The sequence below is a fragment of the Balearica regulorum genome, chromosome 3 (genome assembly GCF_011004875.1).
Source record: "Balearica regulorum gibbericeps isolate bBalReg1 chromosome 3, bBalReg1.pri, whole genome shotgun sequence".
In the NCBI taxonomy this organism is placed as follows: domain Eukaryota; kingdom Metazoa; phylum Chordata; class Aves; order Gruiformes; family Gruidae; genus Balearica; species Balearica regulorum.
In genome coordinates this window covers 65,383,678-65,402,534 of record NC_046186.1, presented here as the reverse complement: position 1 = coordinate 65,402,534, position 18,857 = coordinate 65,383,678, and the positions used below count along the sequence as shown (strand labels likewise).

Here is an 18,857-nt window from a genome sequence, read left to right as displayed (position 1 = left end):
AGGAGGAACTTCTCCTTGGCGGTATCTGCCATGGGAAAATCCATCTGCGGCCTATCCGATGCTGCGTAGATGTGGGGTGCCCAGCATCTGAAGGCACATAAGAATTACACACTATGTATGTTCATCTCTTTGTTCTATCTTATTAAAATGGCTATTTTATTAATCTCTTTGTTGTTGGGCCTTTCTTGCTGAGATCCAGAAAGAGCCCTGCACCATCTTTCTCTCTCTCCGCCTCTCTCACCTCACCACCCCCTCCAGTGCAAAACGATGTCTTATATGGATTTTTTTTTTAAAACTTTTTTGATGTATTTGTGAGAAACAAATTCTGACAAGAAGAAGTTATTTGGAAAGCTACTAAATGTAAGTTTAGATGATACAATCATTTGCACCATTACATCAGTAAAGCAGATGTTCCAGTCAGGACTAGGTTAGTGGTGCATAACATGCACTTTCAAAGAAGCAATACTTACCTGGATACATGGTATCACTGGTGCTACCTGGAAAGCCACAAGGATGGGCTCTGTGATCAGATGCCTTTACAAGAACTTTTTCTATGATTTATAGGCTAAGATCTCTCAAGAGGTTATTTTGTCTACCCATTAGGCAAAGATGGAGATATTTTGCAATATAACAGGTAGGGTTATGCTGCTTGGGCTTTAGGGGAAGGAAGAGAACAAGGAGGGATGTAATTCTAATTTAAATGTTTACCCTAGAGATATAACCTAAAACAAGAAAAAAATGGACTGCTGTTGTTACAGAGACACAAACTCACAGTTTGCTTTCTCCAGTGATGGCAGAGATGGTAGTCACCCAAAAAGCCACATCTCAGAGCAGCAGGAGGTGGAGGCAGGATGCCCACCCTTCACACTGCAGACCACCGGGTACAGAGCAGCTATGTGGGTGTTTCCCAGGTAAGAGACAGCGACGCCCCAGAGCAGAGCCCCATCTTGCAGCCATGGGCAGAACTCGGTTGAGCACCCAGCCGGACCTCAGGCTCACTCAGGAGTTTCAGCCTGAGCTTCTCGCCACCTCAAGCATTCTTTACAGAAGAACTTTCCAAAACCTCATCTTTACATCAACCTCTCGATATTTTTTGCAGCCTGACTCATAAAATGCTGAGTGTGTGTGGGAGAGGTAGAGTGGGAGTGAAGGGATGGCACTGCCATTTTAAAAATTATTATAAATAGATAAATTGCCAACTGTCAGCATTTTACCCTCAAGACATCATTAACTGGCCAAGATTATTGCCATTGTCTATAACTAATAATGTGAAGATGATTAGCTTTGTTTCTTAAATTTAAAGGACGGTGTCATAAGACTTGGGAGCAACACATGCAGCTTGCAAGGTATGGCTCAAGTCAGGATTTTTCTAGACTGTTTCAGCAATGTTTCTTTTTTTGTTGAAAATGGAGATTATCAACATAGCAATTTAAAATATGTGCTTGCATGATCACTAGCAGCCTGGACTGCAATAAAACAAAACTTCACAGTATCATTTGCTTTGCACTATTTATACAATTTACTTCCTCTTGCTTCTGCTGAAGTGAATTGGTTTCGTTTTCCCTTCTGCAGAAGTCCAGGGTGCGTTTCACCCCCGGCTGTCACCCGCCACCACATCCTGCCGCGGAGGGGAAGGTTTGACTCTTACATCCAAACGCAAAGCCTGCCCTCTTTGCTGTTTTAAAAATGTCAGGGAAGCACGTTGGGTACAGGCCTAAACTTAGTGATGACAGTGGACTGGGGTTTTAACCCTTTGTTTTCTGGACCACATTATCATTATACTTTTAAGACGAGATGTGTTCAGTGATGTCAACAAAGTTGTCAAGACCCTTACGAGGGTGCACATCTATGAATGGGATCCCAAGCATGACTGGGAGCTCTTTTTCTCACCGTGCAAGGTATTTGAGAGGGAACCGAGCTGATACGTGACTTATGGGTCCCTTCCAACTCGAGATATTCTGTGATTCCATAAACTGCCAAATGTGTTTATAGAGAAGAAAACAATTCTGAGAAGTCCCACTATGGCCCGCTATCGGGCCAGATGGCTGGGCTTGCCTGAGTGTAATACAATACAAATACAAACACACAGAGTGTGTGTTGTTTTCCACAACACAAAGTAAGACATGGGTTAGGGAATCCCACTCTTGGCTCTGAGCAAACCGTTCAACCTTGGTCTCACTACCACAGAAGTACAGACTAACTTCCCAAGGAGCACAAGGCACAGTTTTTTATACAGTGATTTCTCTTCATCTGCTGACATGTTTTTCAGCACACCACGTGCCACGCAGGGAGGAAGCACGCAGAGCTGAGCAGCAACCAGCACCCACCCACTGCGGATGCTCCCATCCCTTCTAGCCAGAATCTGCCAAGATACTGAAAGGTCTCTTAGGGGACTCTTAAGAAAATTGCAGGTATTTCTGTACCGGGCTGAGGACTCCTCAGGGTCCATGCTTCCTAGTACGGATCCTGGGGGAGTTCAGGCATGAGCATGTGCTGATCCCCTGTGGTCATAAGTCTGGGACAGGCACATTGGTGTTCAGCACAGACAAGGTGGCGATGCCTCTGGGTATATGGAGGCTCACATGATTTTAGGTTCCCAGCAAAGTTTTCCAATCAAACCTTAGATGCCTGCAGACTTGGAGCTATCAGAGAACCTTGTGGATGCCACATACTTGAATTTAAGTACTCCAGTGCCACTGAAGGTACCTATAATGCAATTATTTCCATGTTTGGATCTTGACTTCAGTGTCATCAGCTACATAGTGCTGAAGTCCTGCTGAACGGTGGTGTATCTTTAACTGCTGTTGCCATTATGTCTTTTTTTTTCTTCTAAGAAAACTAACTGAAAGCAGATTTCCAAGAAAATCATACTGTGCTCCAAAATACAACTTTATAAAGGAAGCTTTTTTAGAACATTAGCTGCAGAGACAGACCAAGGCCTCTTGACTAATAAAGACTTGGCATTAATGTATCTTCTATCACCAAAGCTTCACAAAAGACCTAATTCTCAATTATTCTGAAGTGATCTTCTGTGGCATTTAGCAGACTTAGCAAAGACCAGAAAATGCAGCTCACTATATTCCCATTCAAACACAACTGTCATTCACTGAATGTTTCCCAACTAGGGAAAAAATAGTCAGGTTTTGAGTACCTGTTGTACCAATACAGATGCATGATATGCACATACAAATATACAGTACGTACTATTGTCCTCTCTGGAGAACAGCTTTAAGCATGACAAGGTGGCCGTAAGACTCTTAGTGTCACTCATCTTCCAGTGGTTGTGCAGGAACAAGCTCCAAAAAGGAGCAAGGTCACGGACATAGTGCTGCTATATTTGTGACAATGCTGTACTGGAAAATACTCGCGTCTGACTCTAAGCATTTCTCATAAAGGAGGTTTGATCTGGATCTGATCTGACAAGACTCTGGAGCGTGTTTGTAGATCACACTACTCCCTCCCCAGGTTACCAGCCTGGTATTTAACCTCCTTGAGTTGCTCAGGTGCTCTGGCAGAGATAAGCATAAGCTGCAATGACTTCTAGGCTACGCCGCTGCTTCTGGTGCGTTATTCAAAATACCTGCCAAGAGACTAGCTTCAGCTGCTTAAATATGCATCTACAGTGCATTTGTGGCTAAAGCTGTACTCGGAGTGGCAGAACTAAACTGAACTGCCACCCTCAGGAAACCTTTATTAGAACAATTTCACATTAAGCGGTTTATGTAACTAGATCTTAAATACACCAGCTTTCTAGAAACACTGTCAAGCACTTAACCAACCCATCCATCTTTTTTCTTTTTAAGAAGGAGTACCTAGAAAAATTGACCATACAGATTCCTTGAAATCATTGTACTGGAGCAACTCTTCAATCTGCTATCAATTTTCTTTGAGAATGCCATTTCAGATAAAAATGCTGAAGATATCTTGCCTTGAAAATCAAATCCTTAGGAGATCTAAGTTGGTATTGGTGCTGGACCTTTGAGCAAAGGCAGACCGTTGTTTTTAAGTGTCACCTGTAACATTAACAGTCTTGACTTGGATCCTGTCTGCATGTATTGGAGAGCACTAAGCAGTTCTTTTATCCTTGTCTTTTTCTCTGGTACATAATAAATGCACCAAAGGGGAGAATTTGGCTGGACAGTTTTCAAAGTAAAAATTGACTGCTCTATAGGGAAGCAGAAAAAAAACCAACAGAGTATTTTTGCATATATCATCATCTTTTGGGTTGCAAAACAAAGTATGTCACACTGACTTTTGTCCTGAAAGGTATTCAGGCTTAAATATATCACTGGGTCACCAAACTCACATTCTTCAACCTAGACAGATCACCTGCTCCAAACAGCTGTCAGAGCACTGCAACATATTTTTTGGTCTAGGGGTTCATTTTCCTTCAAATTGCTTTGTTCATATTTAGTTCTGCCCTTCATGGCTGGCTTTGGAAAGAACTGCTTTCTCACACATCAGAAAAAAAAAGATCCATTACAGACCAAACATCCCACATTTGCTTGAAAAGGACATGAATAAGAACATGAATTTTTCAAAATAATTGACTTTGCCACCTTCCAAAAGAAACACGTTAGGTTTTTGCTTTTTTAAAGTCCTTGAAACCATGATTCCCACCATATGATGATCAGACAGAGGATTTTCAGGCAATAGTCTCATTTTATTTCTGCAACATCCAACTATTTTTAAATAAAACTGCTAAGTATCAGTGGCAATATAATCAGTTTCAGCATGTAAGAACTTCCTGCTCCTCTTACTCTTGTTCTGTCCTTCAAGTGTTTTTGTGTACAAAGAAACTAAATAAAGATAACCAACTTTACACAGATATGAATGGCCAAAGTAACATTGCTGTCACTGAAAGAAATCCCTTGAAGTGGAAAGAAAACCTCCAGCAAAGCTTTGGAGGGGAGATGAGAAACAAGCAAAACACAACACACATTTTTAAAATTCATTCCAACATGACAGGCATGTAAAAGATAATATCACATACATTTCAACCCTTCCTTTGCTCAAGTGCCCAGCAAAAACCTATGTGCACAAGAGAAATAGCTGCGAAGTTTAAGATGTTACTACCCCTCACCAGAAGTTACGCAAACCTGCATCTCAACACCTTCACAGCTTAGTCAAAACCGCTTTGAAAAGCACGTTTACCTCCAGTCCCTGGACTTTGCATGGAAGCAGCTGAGGTAAGTGTATACACTGTACTCCATCAGTTACTCCAACAGTCCCTGCTGAAGTCATACAGCAGTAACATTTAAATTGTACCAGCTAGATTTGTCTGGAGCTCACCTAACCTCTTTTCAAGGTTCCACCATGCTCTTGGATCTTATATAGATGAAGACTGAATTAGCTAAGCTACTCTTGCACTAATTTCCCAGCATTATCACAGGCAGGTAACCGCCCTACTGACAACTCGTCTATACTGTTGTCAAAGATCTCTGTATCTTCCTGCTTCCCAGCAGTCAGGAGAATGACTTGCTGTTTTGGAATCACTGGTGCTCCTGGCTTCCTTCAGACCCATGGCTGGCAAGGCCATGAACCCATCGCAGGGGACTGCTGATTGCCCTACTGCTTACAAAAATAGGTAATGCCTTCCCCATAGTTAACTTTTCTATTATTGTGTTAAGTGCTCCAGGAACTACATCTTGTGTCCAGTCCATTTCCTGTGGTAATTATTTGCTTAACAGAGGTGTGGTCTCATGCACAGGAAGCAATGATAGTATTAGATTTTCTCTGAAAAAAAAAAAAAAGCCAAACAAAGTCAAAAGTGCTTGTATATAACCTGACGTGAAGATACCTACACAATTCTAAGGCCAGGAGACACATTAAGCGTTGCACTGAGGGCAGGTTCTTGGATATACACCTTTGTTCATGTTGTTCCTCTTCTGCCTGGAGGAGCTGAGATTTGTTTTCCCTCTGTTTCTGAAAGCAGTACAGAGTCACATTCTCCTCTGGTTGTTATGGATTTGTTTCAGTGCCAAGTTTCTCTGTCTCTTCCTACACAGTGTTCCCAGGAGCCCTGAATACATTTATTAGCATTGTTAAGAAGATAAATCCAAAATGAGAGATTCATAGAATCACAGAATGGTTTGGGTCAGAAGAGACCTTAAAGATCATCTAGTTCCAACCCCCCGGCCATGGGCACTCTCCACTAGACCAGGTTGCCCAAAGCCAGAAAGAGATAAAGGTATCTTCATAGTCCCATCTGAGCTCCAACTCAGCACTGAGCCTTAACTTTACTGGGTTTGCTGGGATTTTTTTTAAAACTAAATTTTCAAAACCGAGGCCCCTTCTGCGCTTAAAGAGCTGTCGCGAACACACACAGCGAACTATATCCTGGCTGGGGCAGGCTGGTGCCCTCCCATGCCAAAACCAGCATCTCAGACAAAGCACTCTGTTTCTGTCGCATACTCGGGCTATTCTATGAACCCAGACAAGGACTCAGGCTTTTGACAAAACAAGAGACACAGGAAAAAACAACTGCAGTTATCCAGTAATGCAGAGCTGCCTGGTTTCACCCCTTATGGAGAGGGCCTGGGTCTCAGTCCCCCGTCTTTCCACTCGAGGAGCGCACGGCTGCAGGCACTCCTCAGCTCAGGTCTGGAAGCAGGATAGCTGCACCAGAGTGACAGGGCACAGTAAGCTGTGCTGAGCTCCTGCTCTGCTTCTCTGCTCCAGCTGGCTTGGACCCAGACAGCTCAATTTTCTCTGCATATCACTTCCCTGCTCTCCAGATTCGAGGCCAGCACAGGCAGAGGCAGCCCAGATCTGTTTGCACACAGGATTTAAGTTGTTTTCCTGTTGCGCGAAGCAGAGCAAACAAAGATGAAAGGAGCAGCAGCTGGAATTGTACAGCTTTGTAGAGATTCCATAACCATGTGTGCATTTCCTGTATCTGGAAATAAGACACTTTTCAAGCATTTTGCACTTGTAAAAGGCTGCTAAGTAAAAGGAAATTCACCCATCCTGCAACTTTAAGAGCTGCAGCTGCAAAGTGGAAGCGCAGAGCAGTAAGCAGTTTGCTTACCACTGTTGCTTTCCTCATGCAGCAAATCTTTCTCCTTACTGGAGGAAGCATTTTTACCTGCTAAGAAGAATTAGCAGTAAGCTAGAAAACAATCAAAAGAGCTGCTTTTCCCTCTCCTCCTACTTTCTGCCTGGAGTGATTTAGAGAAATTACGATTTCTGTGAGGAAAATAATCACAACCTGAAGCTGCTGTACTATCTTCTGGTTAACACTGCATGAAAGCACGCAGGGAGCTCCTCACCCACTTTCTTCAAAAGTCTAGAGGACAAAAAAAAAAAAAAAAAATAGAAAGCATATTACACTGCCAGAGATGAATAAGGTACATCTATCATTCATGGCTTTTTTTGCACAATCTGGTCACTCCAAGGGATGGTCATTCTTCAATTGAATCGTGCTACAAAATTATTTCTATCTCACTGTCATGCTTTCTGTACACTTACTTAACTATGTTTCTTACAGGAATTCAGTTTGCTTCCATTTCACATTGCAAATAAAAAAAGAAACAACAGTAGTAAGAATTACATAAATTTAAGTATGTGCTTTTATTTTATACTTTCATGGCACATTTTGATTTGTAAACATTAAATTACCAGTCTCCTTCAATGTTGAAAATAACCACCAGACATTTGAGAGCATTACCTGAGATTTAAAAAAAAAAAAAAAAAAAAGAGAGATATGGCATCTTTTACCTTACTCACATACAGTACCATTTCAGGAAGAATTATAAAAGGGAATGTTTTCCAAAATAGGGCAGTTTCCTTTTGACTATAAAGATATAGAAAATACATCAAAACACCTTAGAATTATCAGCCTTATTCAGAGGATGTTGCAAGTCACTGCCTCAAACAATTCCATCAATGCATTGCTGAAACACTGCATCAGTCCTGCAGCAGCATGATTTCAACGTTGTCATGAACACCTTGTAAAAGTAGCTCCCCTTGATAAGTGACAATCTTCCGTCGTTTTGCAGCCTTAAGAGTTCCCACTAGGGCTTCAAAGAGGTTGGCACACTTTTCATCAGCAAAGAGCACACCAAATTTCACGCTCACTTGTCCATCAGCATCTAAATCAAAGATATAACATGAAAACACATGCAGATTTGTTTCCCCACTAATTTCCTAACTGGAAGAAAAAAAACCAGAATGTTGAAAGTAAACCCCATGGTGTTTCCCAATTTATTGGGGAACATACTATGAATGGTGATGATAAGCAGTAGGCAGAACTCCTGCCTGGTATGACTCTCCCTTTTTTCCAGAGAATCCTATCAAGGACCACATATCTGCTATGTTTATTTTTACGGATAACTTCCTGAAACTTATGACCAGCACAGGCTATTGAACCTCTTCAAAGAATAAGGAAGAAATTAAGTTTTAAATAATTAAAATAGTAAAATATTTTTTCAAATAATTTTGTTTCACTTATTAATATTTAAGATTCACATTGAAAAAGCTGCAATGTGAATTAATTTCTCACACAAAACAAGAATTTTAAAATATATGTTAAGTTTAGCTAGGTTATTCCTAAAATGCAGATGCAGTCATACAAAATGCAAAACGTATGCATCTGTTTAGGTTTTGAAAAACGGAACTGAATGAAATTGCATCAGAACTGAAATACATCAGCAGGCAGCATATCCACAAATTCAATAAATATCTGTAAAGAGAGAGGAGCTTTCACACCAAAAAGTAATCTTAAGAGAAAAGGCTACCTTCTAATCAAGTTTAAGGAAGGCTGGGACTACACCTCTAACGCCTGCATTAGTTTTAGGCACCCAGATCAATTCCTTCCAAATAAGACTATGATGAACAGAACTGAAGTGTATGAATTCTGAGGTTCAGAAGCTACCAAGGAAGGATGTGGAAGGAAAAGGTGCAACTTTCTTCTTTGATGGCTGTAGCAAGTATTGGAAGTCTAAAAAAAGGGTAATTTTGCAATTAATTTAAGTGGGAGCAGGATTTCAGGCCTACATCCTTTGTGCTGCAGAGGCTTAAACGTTTTACTTCGTAACAAAACTACTTTAAAGCATGGGACACAGGGAGTACCATACAGTCCAACAGTATATATGCAAGTTTTCAGGTTACCTGAGCCTGCTTTAATTAAATTTGCCAAGTTCATAGGTTGATGTAACATGACCACATCTGTATGATACGTATGTCATATACATACATGTATGTGTAACATGACGACATCTATATGGTCAGAGATACTGCAATACTTACTTTTGGTTCCCAACCGCCGTATCTCCTCAACTAAGAGGTTAATTTCATGTTCCACGTTCATTGTGGTCTAAAAAGTAAAATAAATTTTGACAAAAGTTATTAGGAGACCTGTAAATCCTTTGTGCCATCCTGGCCTGTGCTCAGCTCGTCAGGAATGTCACAGCACCTTGTAAACCCCAGTAGCCTGAAGACGCATGGTTACCGGATAATCCGAGATTTCAGTCTTGAATGGATAAAGAGCCTCCACATCTGAGGGGAAGTGAACAGAAACTACAAGCCCAGTACATTCCAAACACAAATATGAAAAATGTGGGAAGTTTGGGGTGGGGAGGGTTTTTTTTGGTTTAGAGAATGAGCTTACGTTGCCACAGAATCAGAGCATCCTGGTAATGTCACAGGTCTTCAGGGGCTTTGCAACTTTCTATCAATGCCCTCAATAAAAATGGAACACCTTCCTTTAAATTCCCCTCTGGGATATGTGGTAGATTTGTTCTTTTAAACCACACCACAGCTTTCCACTTATCCTGGCAAGATCCTGCAGACATCCTGCGGGTTACAGCAGGTCTACACATGCGGAACCTGGAAATACAGCAGCTACCGCATGCCTGCTACAGAGAGTGCAATTTTATCAGAGACAAACTATGCAAGTGTCCTAAGGCCAACATTTATCTCCAGTCACGGTGATCCCAAGGAACGACTACACTGCCAAACGTATCCCGTGCACCTCTTTGCTGTGAAACACGGCCGTTTTCACCAATGTGCACCAATGCCTTGCAACAGTTTAGCCATGCGCAACGTAGTAGACCACAACGCTACAGTCACGCAAAACACTATTTGGCTGCAAAGCAACTATGGTTGGTAACTGCAGGCACTTGAAAGGTGTTTTGGGATCTCTGCTGTGCAACGCGGCATCAACACAATCAGAACTCCTTAAGTAAGAACTGGCATCAAGATAAGCACAAGAAACTGGGCCCCACAGACAGAGCAAAGGGTCAAACGCAGCTTCCACAGGTGCTAACAATGCAGTCTGGAACAAAAGCTATAGAGAGAGCTTCTGGAGCTGGGCATTGTCTGAAAGGGGCTCAGCAAGCACTGAGACCCTCTCTATTGTTCAAGAAACCAGGATTTCTGCACAGATCTGCTAAGTAAGTGGAGTTAAAAAATTGACATCTGGATGCATCACAAACTCTTCCTAAGAGAAAAGCTTCCCCTCCCTTCTCTTTTTTTGTTAAGTTAAAATAGAGAAGTGTGACATAGTTCCACATCCTGACCCCCTCATGATTAATCCAAGAAGCAAAACTCCTTTATAACAGAGTCTGATTTTCAGATCCTAAATTTACTTGCAAAATCTGTCTTTTTAACATGCAAAATTGAGCAGGTTTAGTATCAGCACAGGTGTCAGGCAAAGCCCCATCCATGCTGCAGTTTCATCCTTAAGGCATGGTAAGAACAAACACTCAAGTGGATATTAACAGACTAACACGTAACATTGCAACAGGATGCGCTGCCGTGGTACCACCTCTAAAAAGCCTGCCTTAAAAGGCCATGGCAGCAGGGCTGCAGAACTGTAATTGCCTTGGATGATTTCTACAGACTGTCAGATTTTGTTTAGCTGACCACTAAATATATTGCTACAAGTCACCAAGGACCCATCTACCAAAAAAGCTTACACTATCATTATTAATTTGTCAAACTGCCAATTTTAATGTTGGTCATTGCAATAGCATAATCAGCTTCTCTTTAAAGATGTTCTTTTAACTTCAAAGGCTTTTTTACTTTAACTTTTAACTCTTTAAATTCACATAAATTTAAAATTCTTTTCCCTCATACACATACACTGCCAATTTAAAAAGCAACATTTAGAATAAAAAAATAATTCTGTATTATCATGCAACACTTTTCCAATCAGAAAACCATGGCTGTGTAAGGCGTGAGGAAGAAGGGATTCTAAGTATTTTAAGAACACTTAAATATTTACTTTATACTGTCACATGCTCGATACACCAACTATCAGTAGCACATGCCAACTATTAAACTCTAATATTTCTGATGCCAATACATTGCTGAAAATCAGCATGATTTTTTCCAGCACGCAGTACGGAAACTAAACTTCTCTTTATTTGCTGGAAATTCACCTAACGCTTATTTAGCACAAACACGTCTCTAACCAACCGCACCTACCTCTCTCGCTGCAGACACCGCGAACACCTGAAAAGATGGCTCCTCGGTGGGCCCGGGTTTGGGGACAGAGCGCGGTCCCCTTCCCACTGAGGCACCCCCCGGCCAGGACCCCCCCTCCCCGCCGGCCTCTGCCCGGGGCACGGCCGGGCCGGGGCTCCCACCGCCGCCTGCGCAGGGCGCACCAGGAGACGGGCCCCGCCCGGGCAAGGGGCAGCCGCAGCCGCCTGCAGCTGCCGGTGGCTGCCCGAGCAGCACCTCCTTCTCCCCGGAGCGGAGGGAAGGACGACTCCCCCCGGCGCGGCACTCCCGGCCCGGGCCCGAGCCCACTCCCCCTCCGCGCCGCCGCGGCCACTCACCCGCTGCCGCCGTCGCTCTCGCCGCGAGGGGCCGCCCCCGCCGGCGGGAGCCGCGTCAGGGGCAGGCGGAAGGCGGGGGCAGGGCGAGGGGGCGGGCGGCAGTTACCCGACCTCCGCCCGCCTCTCGCCTCGCCCCGCCCGGCCCGGCCGCCGCGGGGGCCCAGCCCCCTCCCGGCGCTGAGCCCCCCGCAGCCCCGGTGCGGCGCCCTCGGCCGCGCTGGGTTCTGCAATAGGAGTGGCCCGGCCGGGTCCTGCCCTGCCGGGATCCCTCTCTGCCGTGGTGTGCGAAGGCTGCTGCGCGGTAGCGGCCGGCGGGCACGCCGCGTCTGGCGCTAGGCCCGGCTCTCCCTCGGCCCCTCGCAGCAGGCGAGCTGCAAGCCGAGCGCTGGCCCTGCGTTCCCAGATAAAGGGCCGTGCTGTTCTCTCCCTGCGGGGACATCGTTCTTTCCCACATCGGTGACTCCCGACTTTGTGCCAGCTGCAGGTTCCGCCAGCGCGACTCGTTCTTTTCGTGACAAAGGCATTAGTGAGTTCGTGAGGTAAACCGCCTTCCAAGGCCCTTCAGTAACTCCCTCTCTTCCACTGTGCCCCTCCAGTCACTGTGCCTCGTACTCTCCCATCTCCACTGGCTTCCTCGGCTGACACCATGCTGCACGCTGTTACATACCCTGCATTTGTTTTCTAGACAAAGTTATCTTTCCAGAGAAAGTGAATGAGCTAGTTTAACATAATTTATCTTCAATAAAGTCATGTTTTGGTTTATCTAATTTTTCATTCAGAGCCAAGTCCTTGCACTCTACACTGTGGAGACAATGCAATTTATTTTTTTTCCATCTTGTTTCATGGTATTCGCTACTGCTCTTGTGTCTCTTGGTTACTCTTCGCCTCACAGAAATGTTTACATCTTCTCTCAAGGACACAGGCATTAAAACTAAGAGCGGCATTAACTCCTGCAAAGCGATGAGGCTGCTGCCAACCCACCGGTCAGAGGCAAGGCTCACGCCAAATGTCTCTGGAAAATTCTCACTGGCAGAGCTCGAGGCATTGCCTTTCCCAGCTGTCTCTCCCACCTCCTTAGCAGGCATGACTGCCCCTGAAGCACAGTTCACATGAGAAGCTATTTCCAGCCTTTGCAATTCACGTTTTCATGCATTAGCTGATGAAGGCGAGGCTGGGATACTTTCTCAGACTGTGAGCTGTACCACAGGTTGGTCCCCTACTACTTTCTCCCATCCCCAGTGTAAGGATGAATAAATAGCTTAACGGCACCTTGAACCACTACAGCAAGCTCTGCTAGGGCTCATTTGGCAGAATAAATAAGATAGATAAGCTAGATAAATTGATTTGCACAGTGGAAATGATGCCAGGAAGATCACATTTTTATCACTCCAGGGATGTATAACTGCAGTCCAAACCTTTTCCTTTACCAAGGGATTTTTTTTAATGTTGGTGTTTTTATTAAAATATTAACTTTTCCTTAGGATAGCCAGTATTTATCAGTAATAGAATCTTTGGTTAGTAAAAAAAAAAAAAACAGCCCATGGTGCTTTCTGCTCAAGAAAGGTGATAGCATATCAAGACATTTTCCCAACAGATTTGCTGTATTTAACATCAGTAAGGAGCACTCTTTCCAAAAAACAAACCCTGATAGTTGCGAAAACAAGTTGAGATTGAAAGGGCTACATTCCTAAGTTGATAATGAAATTAATGACATTTAGAACTGTCTGAACTGAATCAAAAGACAGTGGAGAATTCTCAGAAAAGTGTATGAATGCTGAAAAGCATTGATGCTCTGTGCATATGATGCCATATGCACTTATATTGAGGCATACATCTTTTCCTAAGGTCTTCGTTTTGTTGGCCAATACAGTGCTGCATACTACAGTAAAAAGGATAGACTTTTAAGGAAAATCAGAGATAAACCTTTTACAAGTGAATCTAATTGGTATGTTAGCAAATATGGGAAATATTCCAGTTATTTAGCAGTATAGAATAAAAGTGCTTATTTTCTGGTTTTAATGTTAACAACAGGCTTTCCGTTGTATCCTGCATGCACTCTAGATTTCTTAATCATCAGAACACCATTACATTTGCACAAATAATGTAGGCCTTTGCTCTGCATAATCTGATTGTTGTTATGGATATTTTATGTTTGATCAAGTAATAGTTTGGGACTTTTCAGACCAAAGGTATTACGATGATGATGATGATGATGATGATGAAATCTATGTTAGAAATTATTTTCTAAGTCTGTTTTGAATCATAGCCCCTAATTTATAAGGAGCAGATCAACTACACATCTGAGAAAGATGAACAAAAATCTGTAATTCCTTATTTTATTTTCTTTTAATTTTTTTTTTTTGAGGAAGTACAATTTTTTTTTCTTTAAGTTCTATCTTTTGAAAAGAAAGTATTACGTACCCAAGTATTGGCCCCCAGGAACACATCAGGACAGTATTGAAACACAATATGCTTTCATTACTGGTTTTTTTGTGGCCCTTCCTTGTTGTGTAATGTTAAAATAATTCTAGGTAAATCAGTCATCTGTTACCACGACAATTAAGGGAACAGTGATGCTGCCAAAGTATGAAAATGAGCTGGGCAGCACCAGGACTAAGCGATAGATTATGTCAGGGGCAGCAGCAGAGAGCAGGAAATGTGACAATTATGGAGATAGTGATTTTCGGTCGTTCTGCTTCCACAAAAAGATACTTTAGGGAAAAAAAAAAAGTGCAGAATTGTCCTTTACAAGCACACAGGACAGACATGGAAATATTGCTTATACATATTTCATATCACTGGTTAAGGTCATCATCGGACTCGTAATTCATTATGCATTATAGCTGGATTTACTAAGAGTGCTCCCCAAAAGTCACGAGATTCTACCTTAAAACAGACTATTCTAATTTGACCTTCCTTGGCATCTCACTGTACTGTTACTGTCGCTCCCGATGCACAGTTTTACATCAAGGCAGTCAAACAGAGGAATTATGTAATGCAAGATTAAAAAAATTATAGCTTGAGAAGACCACAGTGGATGTATTGGATCTCATCAAACAATCAATTTAACCCAACATTTTGCCTCCAGCAGTGACAGGGGAGGGGACACAGCCTGACAGCTGACCCCAACTGACCAAAGGGATATCCCATACCATATAGTGTCATGCTCAGCTTATACGGGGCTTGGGGAAGAGAAAGGGCGGAGGGGCGGGGTGCGGTGTTTGGAGTGATGGCGTTTGTCTTCCCAAGTCACCATTATGCATGATGGAGCCCTGCTTTCCTGGGGATGGCTGAACACCTGCCTGGCAATGGGAAGTGGGGAATGAATTCCTTGTCTTGCTTTGCTTGTGCGTGCGGCTTTTGCTTTACCTATTAAATTGTCTTTATCTCAACCCACGGGTTTTCTCACTTTCAGTCTTCCAATTCTCTCCCCCATCCCACCAGGGGGGTGTGAGTGAGCGGCTGCGTGGTGCTTAGCTGCTGGCTGGGGTTAAACCATGATAATTATACATGCTTGTGAATAGGCAGATACATGCACCACACATGCATACACACAGTTTTCTGTTGAGATCCTCCCCAGCTAAAAACCATTAGAACTGCCACTGTGATTTGCAGATTGCACTGCTAGCAGAGATGGTATTATCTGTCTTCTTACATAGTCCAGGTCTTTGTTCTTGCAACACATTTTTGTTTGACTTGTTGATTTAGTAGAGACACGTGTTCCTGCTGCATGTGCCTGCATCCCATCCCTTTGCTTTAACACCAGCAACTCATACCTGCGCGAAGTGCCAGAGATTCTCCTTACCCTCCCCAAAGCTGGACAGAAACTACAGTGCTGTGATTCAGCAGGAGTGTGCATATGTGACTTGCATTAGCCCAGCTCCATCACGTATCTGTGCCATTGGCCTGCTGTGAGTCACTTCTCAACATGGGCGTGCCGTATTATACAACCCACTGTAGGGTTGTGACTCAACATGAAGTCGTAAAGCCCAGGCCAAAACAGGTCTTTAAAAATATGTCTTTGCAGGATTTAGAGATTTCATGTGGTAGAGGATTGACTACATTCCTTATTCCTGTGGACTTTGTAACATCACAGAAAAAGACAGACATCCTTTTCAAGAACAAGACGAGGTCCTTGGCTGCAACGGGAAAGAAAAAATCACAGCAAGTCAATGCTGTTATAGAAATCTGAGGGGAGTAAGCAATATTCAGAGAGTATGGTTGTTAGGGATAGTCAGAACAACAACTATATTGTTTGAGACAAGCCAAAAAACCAGGAAAATAGCACTCTATTCTTTTACAACCTCCATATCCAAAGCATCTCCATCACTTTTGGTCCAATCGTTACTCTTACTTGGCCGCTCTGTCTTAAGTCAGCAGTTGTTTCAAGGGAGAAAATTTTTTTACCAAAATGAAAAGCACAGTGATGCTCTGGAAAATTTTCCAAGAATTTTCCTGTAAAACCATGTTTTAAAAATATTAATTGTATGGGCTCTTAGCTTTACTTTGCCTATAATGACCAAACAAACCCAAACCAAACCAACAACCGAAAAAACCCACTTTTTTTTTCCTCTCTCAGCGAGTTGAAAAAGGAACCCAGCAAAACATAAGCATTTCTTTTAATGTAAAAGCAAACATGATGGACCAGCCTCAGAACAAGAGAGACTACAAATACAAATGCAGTGACTGCTGATAGTCTTGGCACTTGAATGAGCACTTTCATTGAGGTAAATGGAATGATTCACTTAACGCTGTTACTCACTTACGCTGTTAGTCACCTATGTCTGTCCAGGAGAGGGGACTTATTTCAACAACAGCCTCAGGGCATCATATCCTTCTTGTTATCCACTAGGTGCCCCAAACAATATAATGTTGCTTCTTCCCAAATTAAGCATGTGAATCTTTATTACAGTTGAATAGAAAAGAGGAGGAGTGCTTAACATCTTGGTGTAAATCACCAAAATGACTTGCTCTACACCTAATCCAAGAGTAAACATCTGCACAGAATGACAGAAAGATGTTGTATCAGTACAGGCTAAAAGAGTGGGCCCATAATGTTAGTTATACAGCATATACTGTAAGAAGAACAGGGTGACCCTAACCATGTGTCTGAGAGTAGTTACTTTGATATCTCTAAAGTAGAATTTTCCACTTTACAGGGACAGAAATGTGTTTGGGTTAGTGCTTAAACACTGTTTAATTTAGAGTTAAATGCACTACCTTGCTTTGCTAATGACTATACCTTTGAAGAAGAGCCAAAGGACTGATAAAAAGCATGCTTTGCTAAAGAATATCCTTGAAGAGGAGCTGAAAAACTGATAAAAAGGAAACATCCTGCCCCAGTAGGCGTTGAGAGCTGAGTGATTGCCAGAGAGGCCTGAAGTTAACAAAAATCAGCAGTAACTAGGGGAAAGGTAGAGGTAAAGGTGGCAGGGAGAGTTTGTGACCACCCACCCAATTAAAGGACTATGCAAATTACCCACACACAAAGGAGCATGTGTGCTAATTTAAATATGCTTGACCAATAGTAGGTGATGTGGTCATTACTAACCAATTAGCATAAATTTAGGTGGGTTTTTCTAATCCTGTAACAAGATAAATATGTTGTAGATTCTGTGTATAGTATGTTAGCTTTGCAGAATTACCACCTAGCATCCATCTCTGTGCAGGCGTGAAATAAATAAAATACCTCTGCTCTGTGTGTATATTGGTGTACTGCACACTGGGTAAATGATCCCACTTTTGGGACAACAACTTGAAAACTGTAAGATTGAACTCAAAACCTCCCTAAATGTGCACAAAGTCAGAATTCATAGAGGATGTATTTTGAGCTTGGGTGATGCTTCTCTACACAAAAGGATGGGAAGTAAAGAGGATGTGCAGTAATGTCTTGAGGGAGCAGAGTATCAAAAAGTGTTTGGAGACAGTTTACAAAGAGAAAAAAGAAATATATAAATAGCTGATTGTATTTAATGTGTTTTATGGTGTTATTTGCTATAGCAGCTGAATATTTGTGAGAGGAACATGAAAACTAATTACTTCCTCAGATTCCTGGTATCACAAAATCTCTTGTAGCAAGGAAACAGCAGTATATCTCCTGATCTCCAGACAGCATGGTATCAGCTGAATCATCCAGTCCCTCTGTCCTCTTGTTTGGTATGCATCATGGAAAAAAAAGAAAAAATCACCTCCCCTTCTCCCTCTCCACATATACATACACATACTGACATTTTGGAGACTTTTTCAGAAATCAAAAATACTGGCTTTGCATAAAGATGTCAAATAATGGTAGCAGAGATGACAGTTACATTAATATAATATTACTATTCATATCCACATCAAATACAGCTCTAGGTGTAATATCTTTATTTATTAGTTTCATATAAATTTCCTTCCTAAAGCTCAGGCATTTATAATGACTCACGACAGAAGTACATCAAATCTTTTCCTGAAGGAAATCTTATTGAAATGGAACTGTGGATTGACATTTGTCAGAATGCATTTACTTAATGTATGAAATCTTGTCATGGCAAAAGTCATTACATTAAATTTTTTTTCAGTGAAATGTCAAGACCTCCTGCTGGCCATGCAAGTATGGCTCACAGAAGTTTATAGTTGGCAAAAAAAAGGTAAAACAACTTTCTTTATCACTGGATTAATGACAGTTAATAATCATTTAATGCAGCAATCCTGTTTATAAGCATTTTTAGGGATAATCTGTAATTTTGCTAGTCTACGTTCCAGGTTCTCAGCTCAAAGGCAGTTCTTAAGGTGCACATTGGATCATTTGAAATGGATAATTTTCACAATTACACTGAATTCATACTATATTTTGAAGTCAAGTACAGGAGCACTTTATTGGTTTCTGCATATGGGGAAGTGTATTTTTAGGGTCAAATTTTAAGAATTCTCTTCTGGTTTCAAGATGTAATGCCAGCTCTGAAATCTAAATGAGGTTCAAATTCGTAACTGATCAGACTTTATTAATTTCACTGGCACTGCAGCCACAAGTCTTTTGACCCTAAATAATTTGATTTCACCCTGTTTGAAACTGCATCACAGAACGACAAT

The 18,857-nt window shown here is 42.1% G+C and overlaps 1 protein-coding gene across 2 annotated transcripts; it reads right to left on the bottom strand.

The window, feature by feature from the left end:
• Positions 1 to 7,553: 7,553 nt before the first annotated feature.
• Positions 7,554 to 11,880, bottom strand: ABRACL (ABRA C-terminal like). 2 transcript variants are annotated; one of them, XM_075748228.1, is made up of 3 exons: positions 11,787 to 11,880; positions 9,250 to 9,316; positions 7,554 to 8,093 (listed from the first exon to the last, which is right to left on the bottom strand). In XM_075748228.1, the coding sequence occupies exons 2-3, from the start codon at positions 9,308 to 9,310 to the stop codon at positions 7,909 to 7,911; spliced, it is 246 nt and encodes an 81-aa protein (XP_075604343.1). In that variant the 5' UTR covers positions 9,311 to 9,316; positions 11,787 to 11,880; the 3' UTR covers positions 7,554 to 7,908. The 2 variants fall into 2 exon arrangements, with proteins under 2 accessions (XP_075604343.1, XP_075604344.1); XM_075748229.1 differs by lacking the exon at positions 11,787 to 11,880 and adding an exon at positions 11,431 to 11,481.
• Positions 11,881 to 18,857: the final 6,977 nt, after the last annotated feature.

Coding starts and splice junctions, on each gene's coding strand:
- ABRACL (XM_075748228.1), bottom strand. CDS start 9,310: ATGAACGTGGAACATGAAATTAACCTCTTAGTTGAGGAGATACGGCGG. Junction 8,094..9,249: donor ACGGCGGTTGGGAACCAAAA/GTAAGTATTGCA, acceptor TCTTTGATTTAG/ATGCTGATGGACAAGTGAGC.